The 17,826-nt window shown below is 46.1% G+C and overlaps 1 protein-coding gene across 2 annotated transcripts in view; it reads left to right on the forward strand.

The window, feature by feature from the left end:
• The window catches only part of FCHSD2 (FCH and double SH3 domains 2), a 126,762-nt gene extending 110,321 nt beyond the window's left edge, over positions 1-16,441 (forward strand). For both annotated transcript variants that reach the window (XM_031606098.2, XM_031606100.2), the window contains 8 exons: positions 4,043-4,204; positions 6,266-6,400; positions 6,868-6,951; positions 7,067-7,244; positions 7,552-7,772; positions 9,076-9,205; positions 10,535-10,617; positions 12,363-16,441. In XM_031606098.2, coding sequence (XP_031461958.1) covers positions 4,043-4,204; positions 6,266-6,400; positions 6,868-6,951; positions 7,067-7,244; positions 7,552-7,772; positions 9,076-9,205; positions 10,535-10,617; positions 12,363-12,449 — 1,080 coding nt within the window. In that variant the 3' untranslated portion in view covers positions 12,450-16,441. The remainder of the gene's footprint in view (positions 1-4,042; positions 4,205-6,265; positions 6,401-6,867; positions 6,952-7,066; positions 7,245-7,551; positions 7,773-9,075; positions 9,206-10,534; positions 10,618-12,362) is intronic.
• Positions 16,442-17,826: the final 1,385 nt, after the last annotated feature.

The raw sequence follows: 17,826 nt of genomic DNA on the forward strand, positions 1-17,826 counted from the left end.
ACCAGCACTGGGCTATGGCTTAAAACCCATTTGCAGGGGAAGGCTGATGCTTGGTTTTGAGAAATTACTGCCATTCCAGAACTTACTTTTACTGTACTCTTAGTTACTTCCACCTACACAGGGCATACAGTTCTGGTGGCCCAGAATTTAAGTGATACACTGGTTCCCATTAAAAGAATGGTTGAACTTCATACCTTTTTAATTCAAACTAGCATTTGAACATAAGTTTCTCTAACAGGGAAAAATAATAAAGATGATATCTTTTTTAGCCAAAACCTTTCCATGGATTTTCCTTCCTGGCTAAAACAATTTGCCAGATGAGAGTATCCAACTTGCTAATGATTTCATCCTTGCCAATAGAAAAATACTGCAGTTATATCAAACGTTTTTTCATGAAGGATTGTTTAGGTCCATTTATAATCCTAATTTCATCCAATTTAAATACCTGTAAGTATAGCCCGTACCTAAAAAAATTAATCCTGTCTTGTGACAGCAGGAAGGGAGCACCCTGGGCTGTGGCCTTGCTCATGGGTCATGATGTTATTCTGCCTCCTGAAAAGTGATGGGAAATAAAGCAACTTTACTTCTAGGAAGCTCCATTCAAAATTGAGCCAACAGTCACAAACCAGAGTGCTGGAAGGACTGCATTCGATTGGCTTGGCTGGATTTCTGTGTTTGCTTGTTACCCCAACATTTTTATAATCCATTCAAAGGACTTGTAACCAAGCTGTTTGTGGGATGTAAAGGGCACTCGGTTTCTTATAGCCCTTTTTCTTTCTGGGCACAGAAAAGAGCAATGTAATATATTCTTGCTGGGTTTGGTTGCCATGATTTCCAAAGCAGTTGTTTATCTTCATCTCGTGCAAGCTGTAGGTTTAAAGACTTCTTTTAATTAAGACTGGAACAGTAAATAAACAAAGCTCTTCTTCCATGTAGAGCAAGGGTAGGTATGTGAGAAACAGATAACAACATTGATATTTTTGTAAACTTTTTGTTCCTTTCATCTTATAACGTGCCATCAGCTGAGGCAGAAGGAGAGCAGAGAGAAGTGGGAACCACCCAAACCCTGTTCATAAGCTTTGTGGGTGGCTGACAGTTCTAAATGAACATAATGAAATTCCAGACCTCAGCTATTAAATAGTAATTGGTAAATAGCAACAGTAAATAGCAATCTCACTATTAAGTAGGAAAATATCTGTCCTGCAGTGAAGCTTAATAACAATGCAATCTGGGCAGCGTCCAGCTCTTGCAGTGACTGCTGGGTTTCAGCATTCCAGTGCTTTCGGAGCTAAGCTGCCTTCCTGGAGACACTTTGTGTTGTGGGAAATGTCAACGCTCGCTTGGTTAAACATATTTTCAAGTCTGCAAGTTCCTGTTGGCAGAGGTCAGTCAGTCCTTGGTGATTTTCTGTAAGCATCCCCTGTCTTCAGTGCTGGTGCGTGGCTTTCTGGCTCCATTCCCACACCAAAACCAAAAGAGAAGATGGAGCAAGCTGGAGCTGTGCCCTTTGTGCAAGGTGGGTCTTTGCATGGTGGGATTAGCTGCAGTTCCAGCTTCTGGCATCATCATAATAGTAGTTTGCCACAGCCAGTTTGGGCATAGATGTTTGAATGAAGTGGTCGTGTCTTTAAATATGTGGCTGTTCCTGCACAAGGAGCAGAATAAGGTTATATTACTGTCTGGCATTTATTTTTTTTTAATATACACGCATAGGTAGGAAGCTGTTAGCCCTGGTCTACCAGGATACAATCCTACAATCATTTAGGGGAAGAAAAAAAAAAATACATGCATTTGCTTGTAAATAGTGTTATACGTCTTTCAAGTGCAGACCTGACCTAACGCTTTAAGCACTTCTATGGTTTGTCTGCAATGGAATGGAACTCAAAACATTTGTGGTTTGGAACAAGCATTTGTTGAATATTAAGTGTACTGTGTGTAAATAGAGGGAGGGAGCTCGACTGCATTTACTGCATATCTTGACTTAAAACTCTTAGCAAGTACAACCAGGGAGCTTGGAGCAGCTTGTTTATTTTAGCTAACAAGTTGGTACAAACAACATGGTTTACAGCGGGCTGAGAGCTAATAGGAGATACAAATGTTTACAGCATGCATAGACTAATGTTTGTTGCGTAACTTGAGCTAATTGGAAATTGCATAACAAGGTAAAACAGCATAACAAGCAGGCTGAGCAGTTCTGTGCAACTTGTGCTGAGGGCACACAAAAAGTCTTCACGCCGTAATACAGCACCAGAACATAAAGACAAATTGGGAGTGGCTACTTTGCCCCAGGATGATATCCAGCCATCGTCCGTCCATCCATCCGTCCATCCATTATCCATCTATACATTCATTCATCTGTCCATCCATCCATTTATCCATCCATCCAACCATCCATTTAACCATCCATCCATCCATCCATTATCCATCCATCCAACCATCCATCCTTCCATCCATTTATCCATCCATCCGTTTATCATTTATCCATCTGTTCATCCATCCATCCACCTACTCATCCACCCACTCATCCATCCATCCATCCATCCATTTATCCATCCATCCATCCATCCATCCATCCATTCACCCGTCTATTTATCCATCCATCCATCCATTCACCCATCCACCCATCCATCCATCTATCTATTTATCCATCCATCCACCCATCCATCCATCTATTTTTCCATCCATCCATCCATCCATCCATCCATCCATCCATCCATCCATCCATCCACCCATCTACCTGTTTATCCACCCACCCATCCGTCCATCCATCCATCCACCCATCTATCTATTTATCCATCCATCCATCCATTTATCCATCCACCCATCCATCCATCTATCTATTTATCCATCCATCCATCCACCCATCTCTATTGCTGGCCGTTGTTCCTCTGGGATTTGGGTAATAGAGAGCATCCATATGGGGCAGGAGCTGTGCTCATTTTCATTTGGTACTATGGAGTTCCCCATCACCTTCTCTCAAAGCACAAGTGGTAACGAAGGGGTTTTGTTCCAGTTAACAGACAAGAGTTGTGTTTACATGCAGAGACTGGCATCCCCAGCTTCAGCTTTTTGGTGTGACTCTTCTCTGCTAATGCTTTTGGTTTAGAAGTGTGTCTGTGCAGCTTCATTTACTGTGAAATCCACTTCTCTGTTGGATAAGCATTCCTAGAAACAATGTTTTTTCCCAAAGGAAAGGTTAATTATTAATTTAAAGTTATTGTTTCCCATGTTTTTACAGCTTTAAAATCTACAAACCATAGTATAAATAAGGGCAAAAGGGAAAACATCAAGTGTTGCCTTTCTAGGATCAACAGAAATGCCTGTTTCACTCATCCTAAAACCCTAAGGCCACCTAAGCCTTTTTCTTTCAGAACCTCCATAGGCACTGCTTTTGTAAATATTTACAGAATTTGAGTCAGAGCTTGCAAGGTTTTGGCTTCTAAGTGTGCGTGTTGGTTGGTGGATCAATCCCTGAACTTCTTAAATGAGAATCTTGATCAAAGCAGAGTGGTGAAGATTAATATATCTTTTTTCTTCACAATTTCTTGCTTCTGTGACCATTATTTACATAGATGTTAACCATTGACCTAAAGGCTGGTCGCATGCAGAAATGGAAACCTCTCCTGGCTTTCCCATGGGAAATGGTTCTCCATCCTGGAATCACGGAAGCATAGAATGGCCTGGGTTGGAAGGGACCTCAAGGATCATGAAGCTCCAACCCCCTCCCACACTCAGAGCCACCAACCTCCACGTTTCATAGCAGCCCAGGCTGCCCAGGGCCCCATCCAACCTGGCCTTGAGCACCTCCAGGGATGGACGGGGCATCCACAGCCTCTCTGGGCAGCTGTTCCAGCACCTCACCACTCTCATAGCAAAAATCTTCCCCCTGACATCCAACCTCAGTCTTCCCTCCTTCAACTTCAAACCATTTCCCCTTGTCCTGCTGTTATCTGCCCTTAATAAAACGAGAGCGTGTGATCTGGGGCAAGGAATGAAATGTCATCCTGAGAGATTTCTGATTCTCACCCTTCTGTTTCTGCAGATCATTAAGCTGAAAGCAGAAGCCCGTCTCGATCTCCTGAAGCAGATCGGGGTCTCCGTGGATACGTGGCTAAAAAGTGCAATGAACCAGGTGATGGAGGAGCTGGAAAACGAGCGCTGGGCCAGCCTGCCCTCAGTGACCAACAACGGCTCTGCACACCTGGTATGGCCCCATCCCCTCCCAGTACTTAAAGGGAGCTTCCAAGCAGAGGGGGAGCGACTTTATACATGGTCTGACAGTGATAGGACAAGGGAGAGTGGCTTTAAAATAAAAGAGGGGAGATTTAGGTTGAATGTGAGGAGGAAGTTCTTCACTCAGAGGGCAGTGAGGCTCTGGCAATGCTGCCCAGAGATGTGGGTGCCCATCCCTGCAGGTGCCTGAAGCCGAGGGTGGGCCCTGGGCAGCCTGAGCTGTGGGGGTTGGATGGGAGGATGAATGACCTTCAAGGTCCCCTCCAACCAGAGGGGGACACCTCCAATCCATTCTGTGATTGGAGGTGTGCTAAATACCTAACTGCAGCTCAGGCTGCCCAGGGTCCCATCCATGGCCGTGGGCACCTCCAGGCATGGGGCAGCACAGCTCTGGGCCTCACTGCCCTGTTTGAGATTTTATATGAGTTCTGTGATATTTGTGATAGGGTGCTAATGGTGTGTAGTAGCAGTTTTTCCTTTCTTCTCCCTTTTCTCCACCTCTTCCAGCTCCTTCTGGGCACATTGGGCTCCCATCCCTCTGCACTGCAGCCAATGCCATCCCCCTACCATCAGCATGGGAGGTTACAGGCTGACTCTTCCATTCCCCTTCTACACTTACATAAGCTCCTATGTGTAAGAAGGTACTGCAGTTGACCTTGGCAGGCCAGGCAAGGACGAGCTGTAGATGGAATTCTTAGAACTGCTACAGAAATTACATTGGGTGCAATTATTGTTGAAATACTGTGGCTGGAGACAAGCAATACTTTCACTTCAGCCTTGAAGAGCAAGCAGGCAGCAGTTATTGTTCCAGAGGCAGCTCTTGGCTGTCCTTGTGTCACAGTTTGTGCTCTCAGTGTATTTTCAATTAAGCAATGGAGGCGAGGAAGGCAGCCCTGATGGCTTGGTCCCTCTGTATGGTACAAAACTCAGAAGGAGCTGTATCTCCTTACCCGTCCAGTTGGTTGACCTTCCAATAGAACGATGAAATGTAAAATCTTGGACAGGAATTCTTTTTTTTTTCCTGCTCTTAACAGCCCCCCAAGAAGTTGATTATCATTTTGAATTTCAGTGTCATCTGGAAAATACAGTGCTGCTGTTACAGGTAATGTAATTGAGAGACCTTTGTGCTGCTTGCAGGACATCAAATGCATTGTAAATATGGAATTCATTTAAAAAGAAGGAGAGAATGATGTTTTTATGGAGTTTGTGCTTTGTTTTGCCTTCAACGTGACTTCCAACTGCCCAGTTCTAAGAAACATTTCTACAGTAGAAGTGCAGCACTGCAGAGCCAAAAAGTTCATAGAATGGCCTGGATTGCAAAAGAGCACAATGCTCATCTAGTTCCAACCCCCTGCTGTATGCAGGGTCGCCAACCAGCAGACCAGGCTGCCCAGAGCCACATCCAGCCTGGCCTTCAGGGACCTGGGGCATCCCTGGCCTGCAGGGATGGGGCATCCACAATCCACAGTTCACAGTTGGTTCATGGAAGTGGATATTTCAAAGTGTGAAGGGCTGTAGCATCTTCCAGCCGTTGGGTTGCTGGTTCATGGAACAGAGTGTAGATTGCAGAATCAGCAGTGGAGGCCTTTCTGGGCTCCTGCAGACCCTTCTGTAGGGAATTCTCATGACTTTTCGGCATCTTTTTTTCTGCTCCTCAAAGTTGTACATCCAGGTCAGACCTGGGGTGGTTCAAGGTCTCTGCATCTCCAAGGACAGACAACCAAAATATATTAGAAGAGGCATTTTGGTCTTCCTTCTCATGTTAGCACACTCGGAGCAGATGTTTCACAACCAGCTCTTCATGGACACGATACCCTTATTCCACAGTGTGTCATGTGGATGTCAGCTGGGACAGATTGGACTTGGTGTTCCAACCTTAGTGATCCCATGATTCTATGATATAGACCATGCACAGGGAGGGCAACAAATGCAAAATGTTGCTTGGCTCATTTTATTATTGCTTCATTTATTTTTGTTTTGACGTCTGCTTTGACTTCACATTTAATTTGATGAACGTCCTTGCTTTTAATAGATTAATGCTGATGCAGAGAAGGAAGAAGGTGAAGAGTTTGAGGACAGCATGGATGTTTTTGATGACAGCAGTTCTAGTCCTTCTGGTACTCTTAGAAATTACCCTCTCACCTGCAAAGTCGTTTATTCCTATAAGGTTTGTGATATTTTTTTCTCTAAAATTTCTGTCTGATTGGAAAAACAAATAGCACAGTGAGCACACAAGAGCTGCAACTGATAAGTAGTTGTGAGAAATATGGATTTGTAGTGCAGAACCCACCGTCTGTGTGAAGCTGAAGCATGCAAAACAGCCCTGCCTGGCTCCTTGTCCTGGAACACTGAGTTACAGCTTTGCTGAAAAGCCACATTTGTGCTCTTTACCTCTGCTAGTGCTGCTGGGGCTGTTGTGAATCACAGCTCTTTGTTACCAAAGGCAGCTGCAGGCAGAGGATGGAGTAATGAGGGCTACCAGGGTAAATAGGGCTCAATAGGCTGGGTGGTATCTGAGCTGCTTCCATCAGTCCTCTCAAGTGAAGAAAGCAGTCAGAAGAACCCTCAAGTTTCAAGTATGTCACATCATAAGAAAATGCTTTCGTTTTCTCTTTTTCCTGTTATGTTTTTCAGGCTTCTCAGCCAGATGAATTGACCATAGAGGAACACGAGGTATTGGAGGTGATTGAAGATGGAGATATGGAAGACTGGGTAAAGGTATTGCTTTTTCTGAGGCTGTTTTCACTATTACTTTTTAGAAATTGGGCTGTGGGACAGAAGCTCGGAGTAGTGTAGGGTAGAGCTGAGCTCCTTTGGTGTCCTTGATCTGCAGGCACGGAATAAAGCTGGCCAGGTGGGCTATGTCCCTGAGAAGTACCTGCAGTTCCCAACATCCAGTAGCCTGCTGAGCATGCTGCAGTCCCTTGCTGCACTGGACAGTCGGTCACACACCTCCAACAATTCCACAGAGGCTGACCTGGTGTCGGGCAGCCTGAATGGAGATTCCAGTGGTGAGTGTTCATTGAGAAGGAAATAGTGAGTAAAGCTTGCTCTTCAGTGCCTTCTGCATGTCAGATTTGGATGTGAGAGTTTCTTATTTTTGACCTTTGTCTGTTCTTTATAACCATCTCTCTAATTGCAAGAATCAGTATAACAATTTACTTGGCTAGCCCATAGAGTTGCGATTAACGTTAACTAAAATTAGAGAAAACTAAAGTAGTTTGACTCAGCAATTTTGTATATCATACTTGTTGGCTTTTCTTTCTCAGGCTGATGCTGATTACCCTTCTTTTTTTTCTTTCTTTTTCCATTCCTCAGTCTGTTTTGTGAAAGCACTTTACGACTATGAGGGGCAGACAGACGACGAGCTGTCCTTCCCAGAAGGAGCCATCATCCGCATCTTGAACAAGGAGAATCAGGATGATGATGGCTTTTGGGAAGGAGAATTCAATGGGCGTGTTGGGGTGTTCCCATCGGTGTTAGTTGAAGAACTGACAGCCTCAGAAAATGGAGAGACTCAGTGGATTGGAGATATTCAGGTATGTGAGGACAGGAGGTGTTGGTTGGGGCATTTTCCTGTAGGAAACCCAACTTCTACACACCAACCCTTTTCACTCCCAGATGAACGTTGGCAATCTGGAGCTTTTTCTTTGGCTGCTCATGTACTGTATGTTACGAAAATATGATACAGATATCAACCAAAGTGGGAGACTTTGCAGGACTGGAAAGATCTGCCGTTTCTTCAGCAGATAAAAAGCAACCAATTAAAAAAAGACAAAAACAAAGAGTGCTTACCTTTTAGCTTCTTACCCAGCCTAATAATTAGCAACTGATGTGTTTTGGCAAACGTAACACATTTGTGAATAAAGGAAAGTATTTGAGCGGAAAGGAAATGAGCCAAGGAGAAAATTCTGTCTGCTTCTTGTAATGAATTCGTGGCACAGACTGAAACATCAAACAGAACCCAGCAAAAAGAGAATTGAGGAGCTCCCATAGCCCTGATGTAGTGTTTTCATACTTAAATCTGGTCTGTGTCTTCTCAACTTCAGGGAGGTAGGACACTGCAGATGTTGTCGTACAGTCATTTTTGACACATGCGTTTATTGCCTTGCAGTTCTGTAACCTTGCATTTCATTAGAAAATCAGACACATTCTCATCTCTATCTGTGGTGCTGGACATTGGGCTTCCACATGTCCTACTGACATTGTCCCGCTATTTTTATTCTTTGAGACCATGAAAAATGAGGAGTATATTCATCTGCATTCCTGGACATGCTCAGAGCTTCTCTGCTCTGACTAAGCTTTGCTTCTCTTAAGTTGTCTTGGGCCTGTTGGTGGTAACCAGAGAGACATTCACAGTGCTCGCTTGGCAGACACTGCACTCACTCACTGTGGGTTAGGGGCTAAGAGTTACCCTTTTGGCTTAGGGTTAAGGGTTACCCATTTGGGTTAGAGTTAAGGGTTGCCATTTGAATTAGGGTTAAGGATTAAAGGTCACCCTTTTGGGTTAGGATTAAGGATTACCCCTTTGGGGTAGGGTTAAAGGTTACTCCTTTGAGTTAGAGTTAAGGGTTACCCATTTGAGTTAGGGTTAAGGTTAAAGGTTACCATTTTAATTTAGGGTAAAAGGGTTACCATTTGAGTCAGTGTGAAGGGTTACTCTTTTGGGTTAGAGTTAAGGATGGCCATTTTGCATTTCCCTTCCCAAATGGACCGTGGTACTTCTAACAGATAGTTTTTCTCTAGACAAAAGTTCCAGGCATACTATTGCCTCAGAGGGCTTCCCATGGCTTGGTGTGTGTAAGGAGCTGGGTTTTCAGCAGCACCTCTCTCCATTACCAGGTGTCCCCCACCCCAAAGCCGAATCACACCCTTCCACCGCTGCCACTGTACGACCAGCCTCCCACCAGCCCCTTCCACAGCCCGGACAAAAGAGGCTCCCAGTACTTCCCCAGGTCGCCATCGACTAATGGTGAGTGTTGTGATAGTAAAAGAAGCATTTCCTGGGCTGCAGTAGGAAGGGTAGCCAGCAGACTGGAGGTGATCCTTCTCCTCTGCTCAGAACAATGCAGCCTCCTCTGCCCAGCACTCACTTCTCGGTAGGACACATTGACATGGTGGCCAAGCCCAGCACAGGGATCTGTCATACAGAGGAAGGCTGAGAGCTGGCATTGTTCAGCCTCAGGAGAACACTGTGGGAGGAAGCTGATCACAGAATCGTAGAATGATAGAATGGCCTGGGTTGCAAAGGAGCACAACGATCATCCAGTTCCAACCCCCTGCTATGTGCAGGGTCTCCAACCAGCAGACCAGGCTGCCCAGAGCCACATCCAGCCTGGCCTTGAATGCCTGCAGGGATGGGGTATCCACAACCTCCTGATCTATCAGTTTGTTGCAAGGAGTTGGACAGGATGACCATTAAAGGTCCCTTCCAAATCAGAACATTCTAGGATTCTGTTAAATAGATGAAAGAGGTGGAGTCATACTCCTCTCAGGAGTGAAAGGACAAAAAGTAACAGGAAAATCTAAAATACTGAAAATGCCACACAAAGATTTTGCTTTGTATTTTTATTGCGAAGGTGATCAAACATTGGAGCAGGTTACCCAGAAAGACTATGAAGTCTTCATCCTCAAAGATGCTCAGAAAACAACAGGATGTGGTCCCAGACTGCGTGCTGTGGTGGAGCCTGCTTTGGGCTCAGCAGTTGGACAGTCACCTTCCAGCCTCAGCCATTCTGTGTTTCTAAGCCACACTCAGAGACAAAAATGGGACTTCTGAAGGTCACCAATGTTGTGTAAACACTGCTTGTATTGTAATATATACCACTAGCAAAGAAAACTTTAAAATACTCTGCACAATACCCCTTCAGAGTCAGCTCATAGTGTGTCATGAATCGTGGAATCATTAAGGTTGGAAAAGACCTCTCAGATCCCCACCCCCACCTCACCCCACCGTGCCCACTACCCAGATCCCTCAGTGCCACATCCCCACAGCTCTGGAACATCCCCACACTCCCTGGCAGCTGTGCCAGTGCCTGACTGCTCTTTTGGAGAAGGAATTTTCCCTAATATCCAACCTGACCCTCCACTGGCATGAGGCCTTCACCTCTCATCATTGTTACCTGGGAGCAGAGGCCGACCCCCCCCTCACTACAACCTCCTTTCAGGAGTTTGAGAGAGATGTAAGGTCTCCCTGAGTCCAATCTGAGCAAGAGAAGAAAACGTACTGAGGAGTGCTCTGTTCACATTCTGGTACGTAGCCATCACTCAGCACTGATTTGCTGTTGCTTAACCCTTTCAGAAAACAGCTTCAGCTCAGAGTCCCCTGGGTTCTCACAGCCTCCACGACTTCCTCCTGAAACTTCATACGGCAAACTGCGACCTGTAAGTTTCAAAACTGGGTTTTTGTTGATGCTGTGGGGTGATACAGCCAGTTTGTATCACCAGCCTGGGGAGATGGGGGCAGGGGCTCTCAGAGCACTGCAATTCCTGTGGCCTGGGGTTCAGCACCTGCTCGTTTGGCTCTCGGTGTTCTGCTAATCCCATTGCTGCCTGTAGTAATACAGTGTCACAGAAGAATGGTGTGAGGAAAGGTCTGTCCACACCCCTTTGATAATACTGTAGATGTGTGAGAAAGCTATGGGACGCAAGAGCTATTTGAGATAAGTGGGCACCGGAACAAAACAAAGCTGCTCTTGTTCAAACAGTAAGTCCTGGCTGGGTTTACAGGTGACCTTGAGTCTTATCTGTCCCCTTTTTATCTAAGCTGCCCTTCTGGATCTGCCTTTATGGTTGTAATACCTTCATGCCTCTTTTCATGGATGGTGAAATCTAACCTGGGAGGAGGATTTTACATCTCTTCTGTAGGCGTTAGTCAATAAACTTACAGCAGGCTTTGGGAGATTACTTCTGTTGTTGCCACACGTATTACTGCTGTGCAGAACGACAGAAGAGCTGGGGAATAAGTGTCAGAACAGTTTAATCATATGATTTGTACCATTGCTTTTTTTCCAGAGGCTGAGATCCCAGCCACACCATGTGCTGGCTGCAGTTGGACATCACACGCAGTTATATTTTGGGGTTACATTTATTTGCAGATTGATTTAAGGATTTTGAATTAAAACTGCTTAAGAGTGATGTCCCCGATCTTTTGTGCTGCCTTTGCTGCCTAGCTGGGGACATCTTTCCAGAAAAGGAAGGGCAACATTTCATCACTTCGGTCTTGCAAAGTCCATCTGCTAGGATTAACTCTGAATTAATCACTTTCAAAGTCCTACACCACACTGCACTAAGATGTAATGTTTGTATTCTCCTAGCATTTTTAATGAATGAAATTGCAGCAGAAGCTTTGTTTTGAATGAATGAATATTCAGAACTCTATTCTGAATATTCCATCAGTCAGCGAGTTAGCTTTATTCACTGAGATACACAAGGCAGATACATCGCTTCATCATTAAATATTGAAGGGTAGAACAGAGGAGTTGGAAGTTATCTCCCTCTCTGGTGAAATGACTGATTCAGCTCTTTCGTTTTGTAGATTTGTATTTACTTTGTGTCTTTTCAAGATACTACAACAGTCGCGTGTCTTAATTTAAAGGATTTCTCAGTGCTGCATTTTAAATACATATGTTTTGAAAACATTGTGAATTTTTTTGTGATGTTGTGGTGTTCATGCTCACAATTCATGTTTTTCATAGCAAGTCGCTATGGTGCATTCTGAAAACATGTGATAATAGTCCTCCACGAGGCATTGCTAAGGCTTATCTTAGCGCTCCATCAGAAGCAGTGAGAAAGGTACTGATGTGGCAGAGTATAAAAATAGCTCTAGATTTCAGGTATATGCCATTGAGGTCAGCAGTTGATTAAATATGAGTAAGCTGCTTGTGTTCCTCAAGGCATTCCTGCCACTGCCAGCCCATGTAAGGTACAGGTGTGGTGTCCGAAGCCCACCCTGTGGCTGAGCACCACAAAGTCCATTGGTGCAGGTGGAGGGGGTGGGCTTTTCCCCCACCCTGTTCATCTTCCATCCACGGTCTGCATGTTGGCATCAAGTCAAGGGATGAGCACAGGGCTGCACCTCTGTGTGAGCTCAGAAATGCTGAGTTTTGTGGTGGTTCTGGCTGTTGCAGGTGCGAGCAGCTCCTCCACCCCCAACGCAGCAGCACCACCGCCGGCCGACAGAGAAGATTGAGGACGTGGAAATCACTCTGGTGTAACGGTTGGACTCATTCCATAGTAGTGCTACAATCAAGACCAAACCCGGGATTTGGTCGGTCTCGTTTTTAGGCACCTTTGCATGATGAAGACTTCGAATAGAGCAAGAGATAGGGAGGATTTTTGGGACGGTGACACGGCGGACTCCTTCCCACGGTCATGAATATGTTGTGCCTTTTTTTGTTTTGTTTTGTTTTGCTTTCTATACATCATTCTTCCTCTCTTAGCACAAAGCCAGGCGGGCCGAGCAGCGAGCGGAGGATCGGCACCGAGCAGGTTTCTCTCTTGGCTGAAGATGGTCATTTTTATACGGAGGCTGAGAAGGAGCCTCCTGCTGCAGCCTAGTCACAGCGCCCTTCCATCACGTGCGTTAGTACAGTATATTACTGTTGCCATAGGAATGTGTGTTAAAGATTGTCAATTCTTCAAGTAGCATTGCTTGTCTGATTAGGTATTAATCAGATCTAACGGAGTGAAAAAGGGAACTGAAAAATGAGTGTAAGGAGAGGCTGGCTCCTCTTTAATGCCCTCGCGGAAGGAAGAAACAGGAAAATAATCTTATAGGTAAGGAAAAGTGATGCAGATCATACAGCATTAATTACATTAATGCACACCTCTTCAATAATTAACAGTTAAGCAGAACTAAATGTTCTTTGTATTAATATTTATGCAGTACATTTAGTAATAGAGTATCTAATATGGAGGTGCTGAATTAGTAGCAACATCTTGTTCCATAGCATAAACCAACCGGTAGAGAAGTGAGATTTTTGTCTAGATCTGGAAATTGAGCTTCTTTTTTTTTTTTTTCTTTCCTTAACAGATTTTGGGGGTTTTGTTTTTTAAGTGTTTGGCTCGCTCTTATCCCAGTTATCGCCGCGTGCTTTATTATCCCACGTTAGCAGTGTATCTCTGTCACCAAACCACCTGGCTGGAGTTAGGTTACATGTCGTGTACGTACCTGCCATGTTTAGGTTCTGCACTGGATGGCTCTGTAGCATTGAGCCCCATAAGGAGCCTCACACAGCTGCAGAGTTCCCTGCTGTCTGCAGACCTCCAGGCTGCTGCTGGGGCTGCGGTCCCAAATTCCTCTCTCACAACAAATAGAGGGGATATCAAAATGACTTTTAAACCTCTGGAAAGGAAACTCGGTTTTGTTGTTGTTCAAAAGAAAATGGGAGAAATGGTCAGAGGAGAGGGGAGGAGCAGATGAAAGCAGGTTGTTCTTCATCTGTGAGCAGTGAACTGTTGTTGGAAGAGCAGCACCCATCAGATGAAAGCTCCAGGCATCACAAGGCTGTTTTCCCTTCTGTGAATTCTATGAAATGCACTCTTTACATGTTCGTTTTTTTTTTCTATGCCAGTAACAGTTCTGCCTTTAGTTGAGTTCCAAGGGCTACTCTTTGAGGCTGCATTCACAACAACCATCCAACCAGATTTTCACATCAACTGTGCACCTCCTGTGAGCCCCACCTGGGCTGCATCTCCAGCTCTGCCCATCTCCTTCCCCAGCGGCCACTGGGAGAAGAGAGCTCCTTGGTGGGTTCTGGAACCGCTGACTGTCCAATGAAGTCTTATTCTTTCGCACCTCTTTGTCCTGTTGATCTGTTTGAGGTCTTTTTACGTGTTTATCAAACTTGTTCTTAAGTTTAAAGAATAAAAAAAAAATGTTTTTATTAAGATTTAACTGTTTGCAAAAACGTCGAAAGCTTCACAACGCAGAAGAAAAGCAAGTATTGCCATAGTGCCCACCTTCCATCCCTTCGGCCAGTTGTTTTCTGTGTGTCCTCCATACGCGGACTTTCAGACTTCAGAAAAGTGTTATTTAAAGTCTCTTTAGTTGTATTTTAAAATATTTTCTGCAAGAGCTGCTAATTTTATTTAAAAAAGGAAAAAAAAAAAAAAAGAGGAAAAAGTTGTACAAATATGCCTCCTTTTAACTATGATTTCTTCATACAGGGCATGTATTCGACGTCTCATCGTGTACAGTGTCAGTACACTGAAAGCATCGGTGCAAATGCTTTCTTTCTATCGGCTGTAAAAAGTTTGTATTTATTATGTATAAAAAGTTGAATAATAAAAAAGTGGAACTAAATCCCCGGCGTTGCCCCGATACGAGGCACTGCTGAATGTCTTTGTAGAGTCATAGAGCCACCAAGGTTGGGAAGGACCTCCAAGGTCATCCAGTCCATCCATCCACCAGTACTTCCCACTGCGCCACATCCTTCAGTGCCACATCTCCATGGCTCCTGAACCCCTGTCTGGATGGGGGCAGCCTCTTTTCCTTCCCGTGAGTTTTTTCTGGGTAACCTTTTCTGGTTTATTACCCTTCTACACAGAAATTTAGATCTTTTGCTTTTTATCCACATACTTAAAGCAATCTCAGTGTCACTTCGAGGTGGTATTCATACGAGGAACAAAACAGTGCCGGAAACGGAGAGCCAGCAACAGAGTTCACAAAATCACTGCTTAATGGCCTTTATGCAGTGAGGATCACTGCATCAAGGGGGGAGCGATTGATAATAACTCTCCCATGTGGTTGTCCCTTCGTGGTGCTGACTGGCTGTTGTGTGAGGAGCCCTTCCCATGCAGCACGCACCTTACTCACTGGTTGTGCTATGGCACTCAGTGCTGTTCTCCTGTGCAACCACCAGTGCCAGGCTCTGCTGTCTTCAGTGTCCCACAGGTGGGTGTTGTTCCATCAGATAAAGTCTGGGCTTTCAGTGGGCTCTCAGCTGAGCACACGGCTGTGTGATGCTGTTTGAATGATGCTTGGTGCAGGGATGCAGCACTGTTGGCCCCAATGCATCGGTGTTGGATTAATCTCCAGTCTTCCAACCCACCTGCTATCCTTTTCCCCTGAGCTACTGCAGCCTCTCCCTTAGAGGAATCTCTGCTCTTTACATCCATTCATGCTCCTCCAAAAGCGCTGTCCTGCCCTGCTGCTCGCTCTGCATTCCTTCCTGCAGTTTCCCATTCCCCTGTGTTGTGCCACAGCTCACACCCCGCAGCCAACGCCTGTGCAGGCGATTGCATCAGCACTTGTGATCTCCAGGAAAATCTCTTCCCCCTGAAGTGCTCTATTCATGGAAACAGTCTTTCGTGGAAGCGTTCACTGCAGCGCAGTGGGTGATGCTGCAGAGGCAGCTGCAGAGTTGTACCTCCAGTTGCAGATCCACCGTACTACATACAAACACCAGGAGGGTTGGAAGGACGTTTGCTGCCTGCTGCTCCCCTGCACCTGGCTGGGAAGTGAGCTGGGGAATGCAGAGAGATCCAAAACCAGAAAGAGAAAAGAAGGGACAAGAAGAAAGAAGAGTTACTGCAGCCAGGGATGCAGCAAATGAGCCAATAAAACATGCAGAGAGGAAAATGCTGACGTGCTCACTGTACCAAGCAGTCTCCTGCTCGCAGTGTAACCCAGGGGGATTGAGCATCATAGATCTGGTGGAAGGATCACCGTAGCACAGGAACCTCTGCATTGCAGAAGCACAGATTGCATCCAGAAAATACACGCACTGCAGTGACACCGGGGAGGTCGTTAGTGGCGCTGAGCTGGAACAGATGAGATTTCTGTGGTCTGCAAATAAGCACAATAGTCGCTCAGCGGTTCGACTCAGCTGCATTTGTGTGTGCAGAGACACCCAAGGTCAGGGGCTCTGAGCTGTGGGTGTCCCTGTTCACTGCAGGGAATGGGAACAGATGAGCTGAGGGCCCCAGGCGCTCTCTGGTTCTCCTGAATGCAGTGCTGTGCCTGGAGCTGTGTGCTGGTACTGCTGCAGGTGGAGGATATGTGCAGTGCTTGGGCTCAGACCACGGCTTTGCCTCCAGGTCCAGACACAGTGAATGCAGTGCACGGCTCCATCTCAACCTGTGGGATTTCACTGCTGTGGAATGCCCCATTTTCATTCTAAATCCATAATGAGGATGGGAATGCAATTAGTTGGCTCATTGGAAAGAAGAGGTTGAGTCACCTCCACGCCCAGAGCACTGCTGGCACTGCCCAAAGGTTAACTTTACAGAATCACAGAATCACAGAATCACTAAGGTTGGAAACGACCTATAAGATCATCCAGTCCAACCATCCACCTGTCACCAATGGTTCTCATTAAACCATATCCCTCAACACAACATCCAAACGTTCTTTGAACACCTCCAGGGTCGGTGACTCCACCACCTCCCTGGGCAGCCCATTCCAGTGCCTGACCACCCTTTCAGAGAAGTAGTATTTCCTAATATCCAGCCTGAATCTTCCCTGGCGAAGCTTGAAACCATTCCCTCTAGTCCTATCACCAGTTACACGAGAGAAGAGGCCGACCCCCAGCTCGCTACAACCTCCCTTCAGGTAGTTATAGAGAGCAATAAGGTCTCCCCTGAGCCTCCTCTTCTCCAGACTGAACAATCCCAGCTCCCTCAGCCGCTCCTCATAAGGCCTGTGCTCCAGACCCCTCACCAGCTTTGTTGCCCTTCTTTGAACACGCTCCAGGGCCTCAATGTCTTTCTTGCAGTGAGGGGCCCAGAACTGGACACAATACTCAAGGTGCGGCCTCACCAGAGCTGAGTACAGGGGAACAATTACTTCCCTACTCCTGCTGGTCACACTGCTTCTGATACAAGCCAGAATGCCATTGGCCTTCTTGGCCACCCGGGCACACTGCTGGCTCATGTTTAGCCGAGCGTCAACCAACACCCCCAGGTCCATTTCCTCTACACAGTCTTCAAGCCATTCCACCCCAAGCCTGTAGCGTTGCTTGGGGTTGCTGTGGCCAAAGTGTAGGACCCGGCATTTGGTCTTATTAAACCTCATCCCATTGGCTTCAGCCCAGCTCTCCAGCCTGTCCAGATCCCTCTGTAGGGCCTCGCTACCCCCAGGCAGATCGACACTTCCAGCCAACTTGGTGTCATCTGCAAACTTACTGAGGGTGCACTCAATGCCCTCATCCAGGTCATCAATAAAAATATTGAAAAGGACAGGCCCCAGCACCGACCCCTGGGGAACACCACTCGTGACCGGTCGCCAGCTGGATTTAGCTCCATTGACCACCACTCTCTGGGCTCGACCCTCCAGCCAGTTCCTTACCCAGCCAAGAGTGTACCTGTCCAAGCCACGGGCTGCCAGCTTCTGCAGGAGAATACTGTGGGAGACAGTGTCAAAGGCCTTGCTGAAGTCTAGGTAGACTACATCAACAGCCTTTCCCTCATCCACCAGGCGGGTCACTAGATCATAGAAGGAGATCAGGTTGGTCAAGCAGGACCTACCCTTCGTGAACCCATGCTGGCTAGACCTGATGCTCCAGTTGTCCCGCACTTGCCGCGTGATCTCCCTCAAGACAATCTGCTCCATAACCTTCCCTGGCACCGAGGTCAGGCTAACAGGCCTGT

Source organism: Phasianus colchicus, chromosome 1 (genome assembly GCF_987193195.1).
Source record: "Phasianus colchicus chromosome 1, bPhaCol1.hap1.1, whole genome shotgun sequence".
NCBI classification, from domain to species: Eukaryota; Metazoa; Chordata; class Aves; order Galliformes; family Phasianidae; genus Phasianus; species Phasianus colchicus.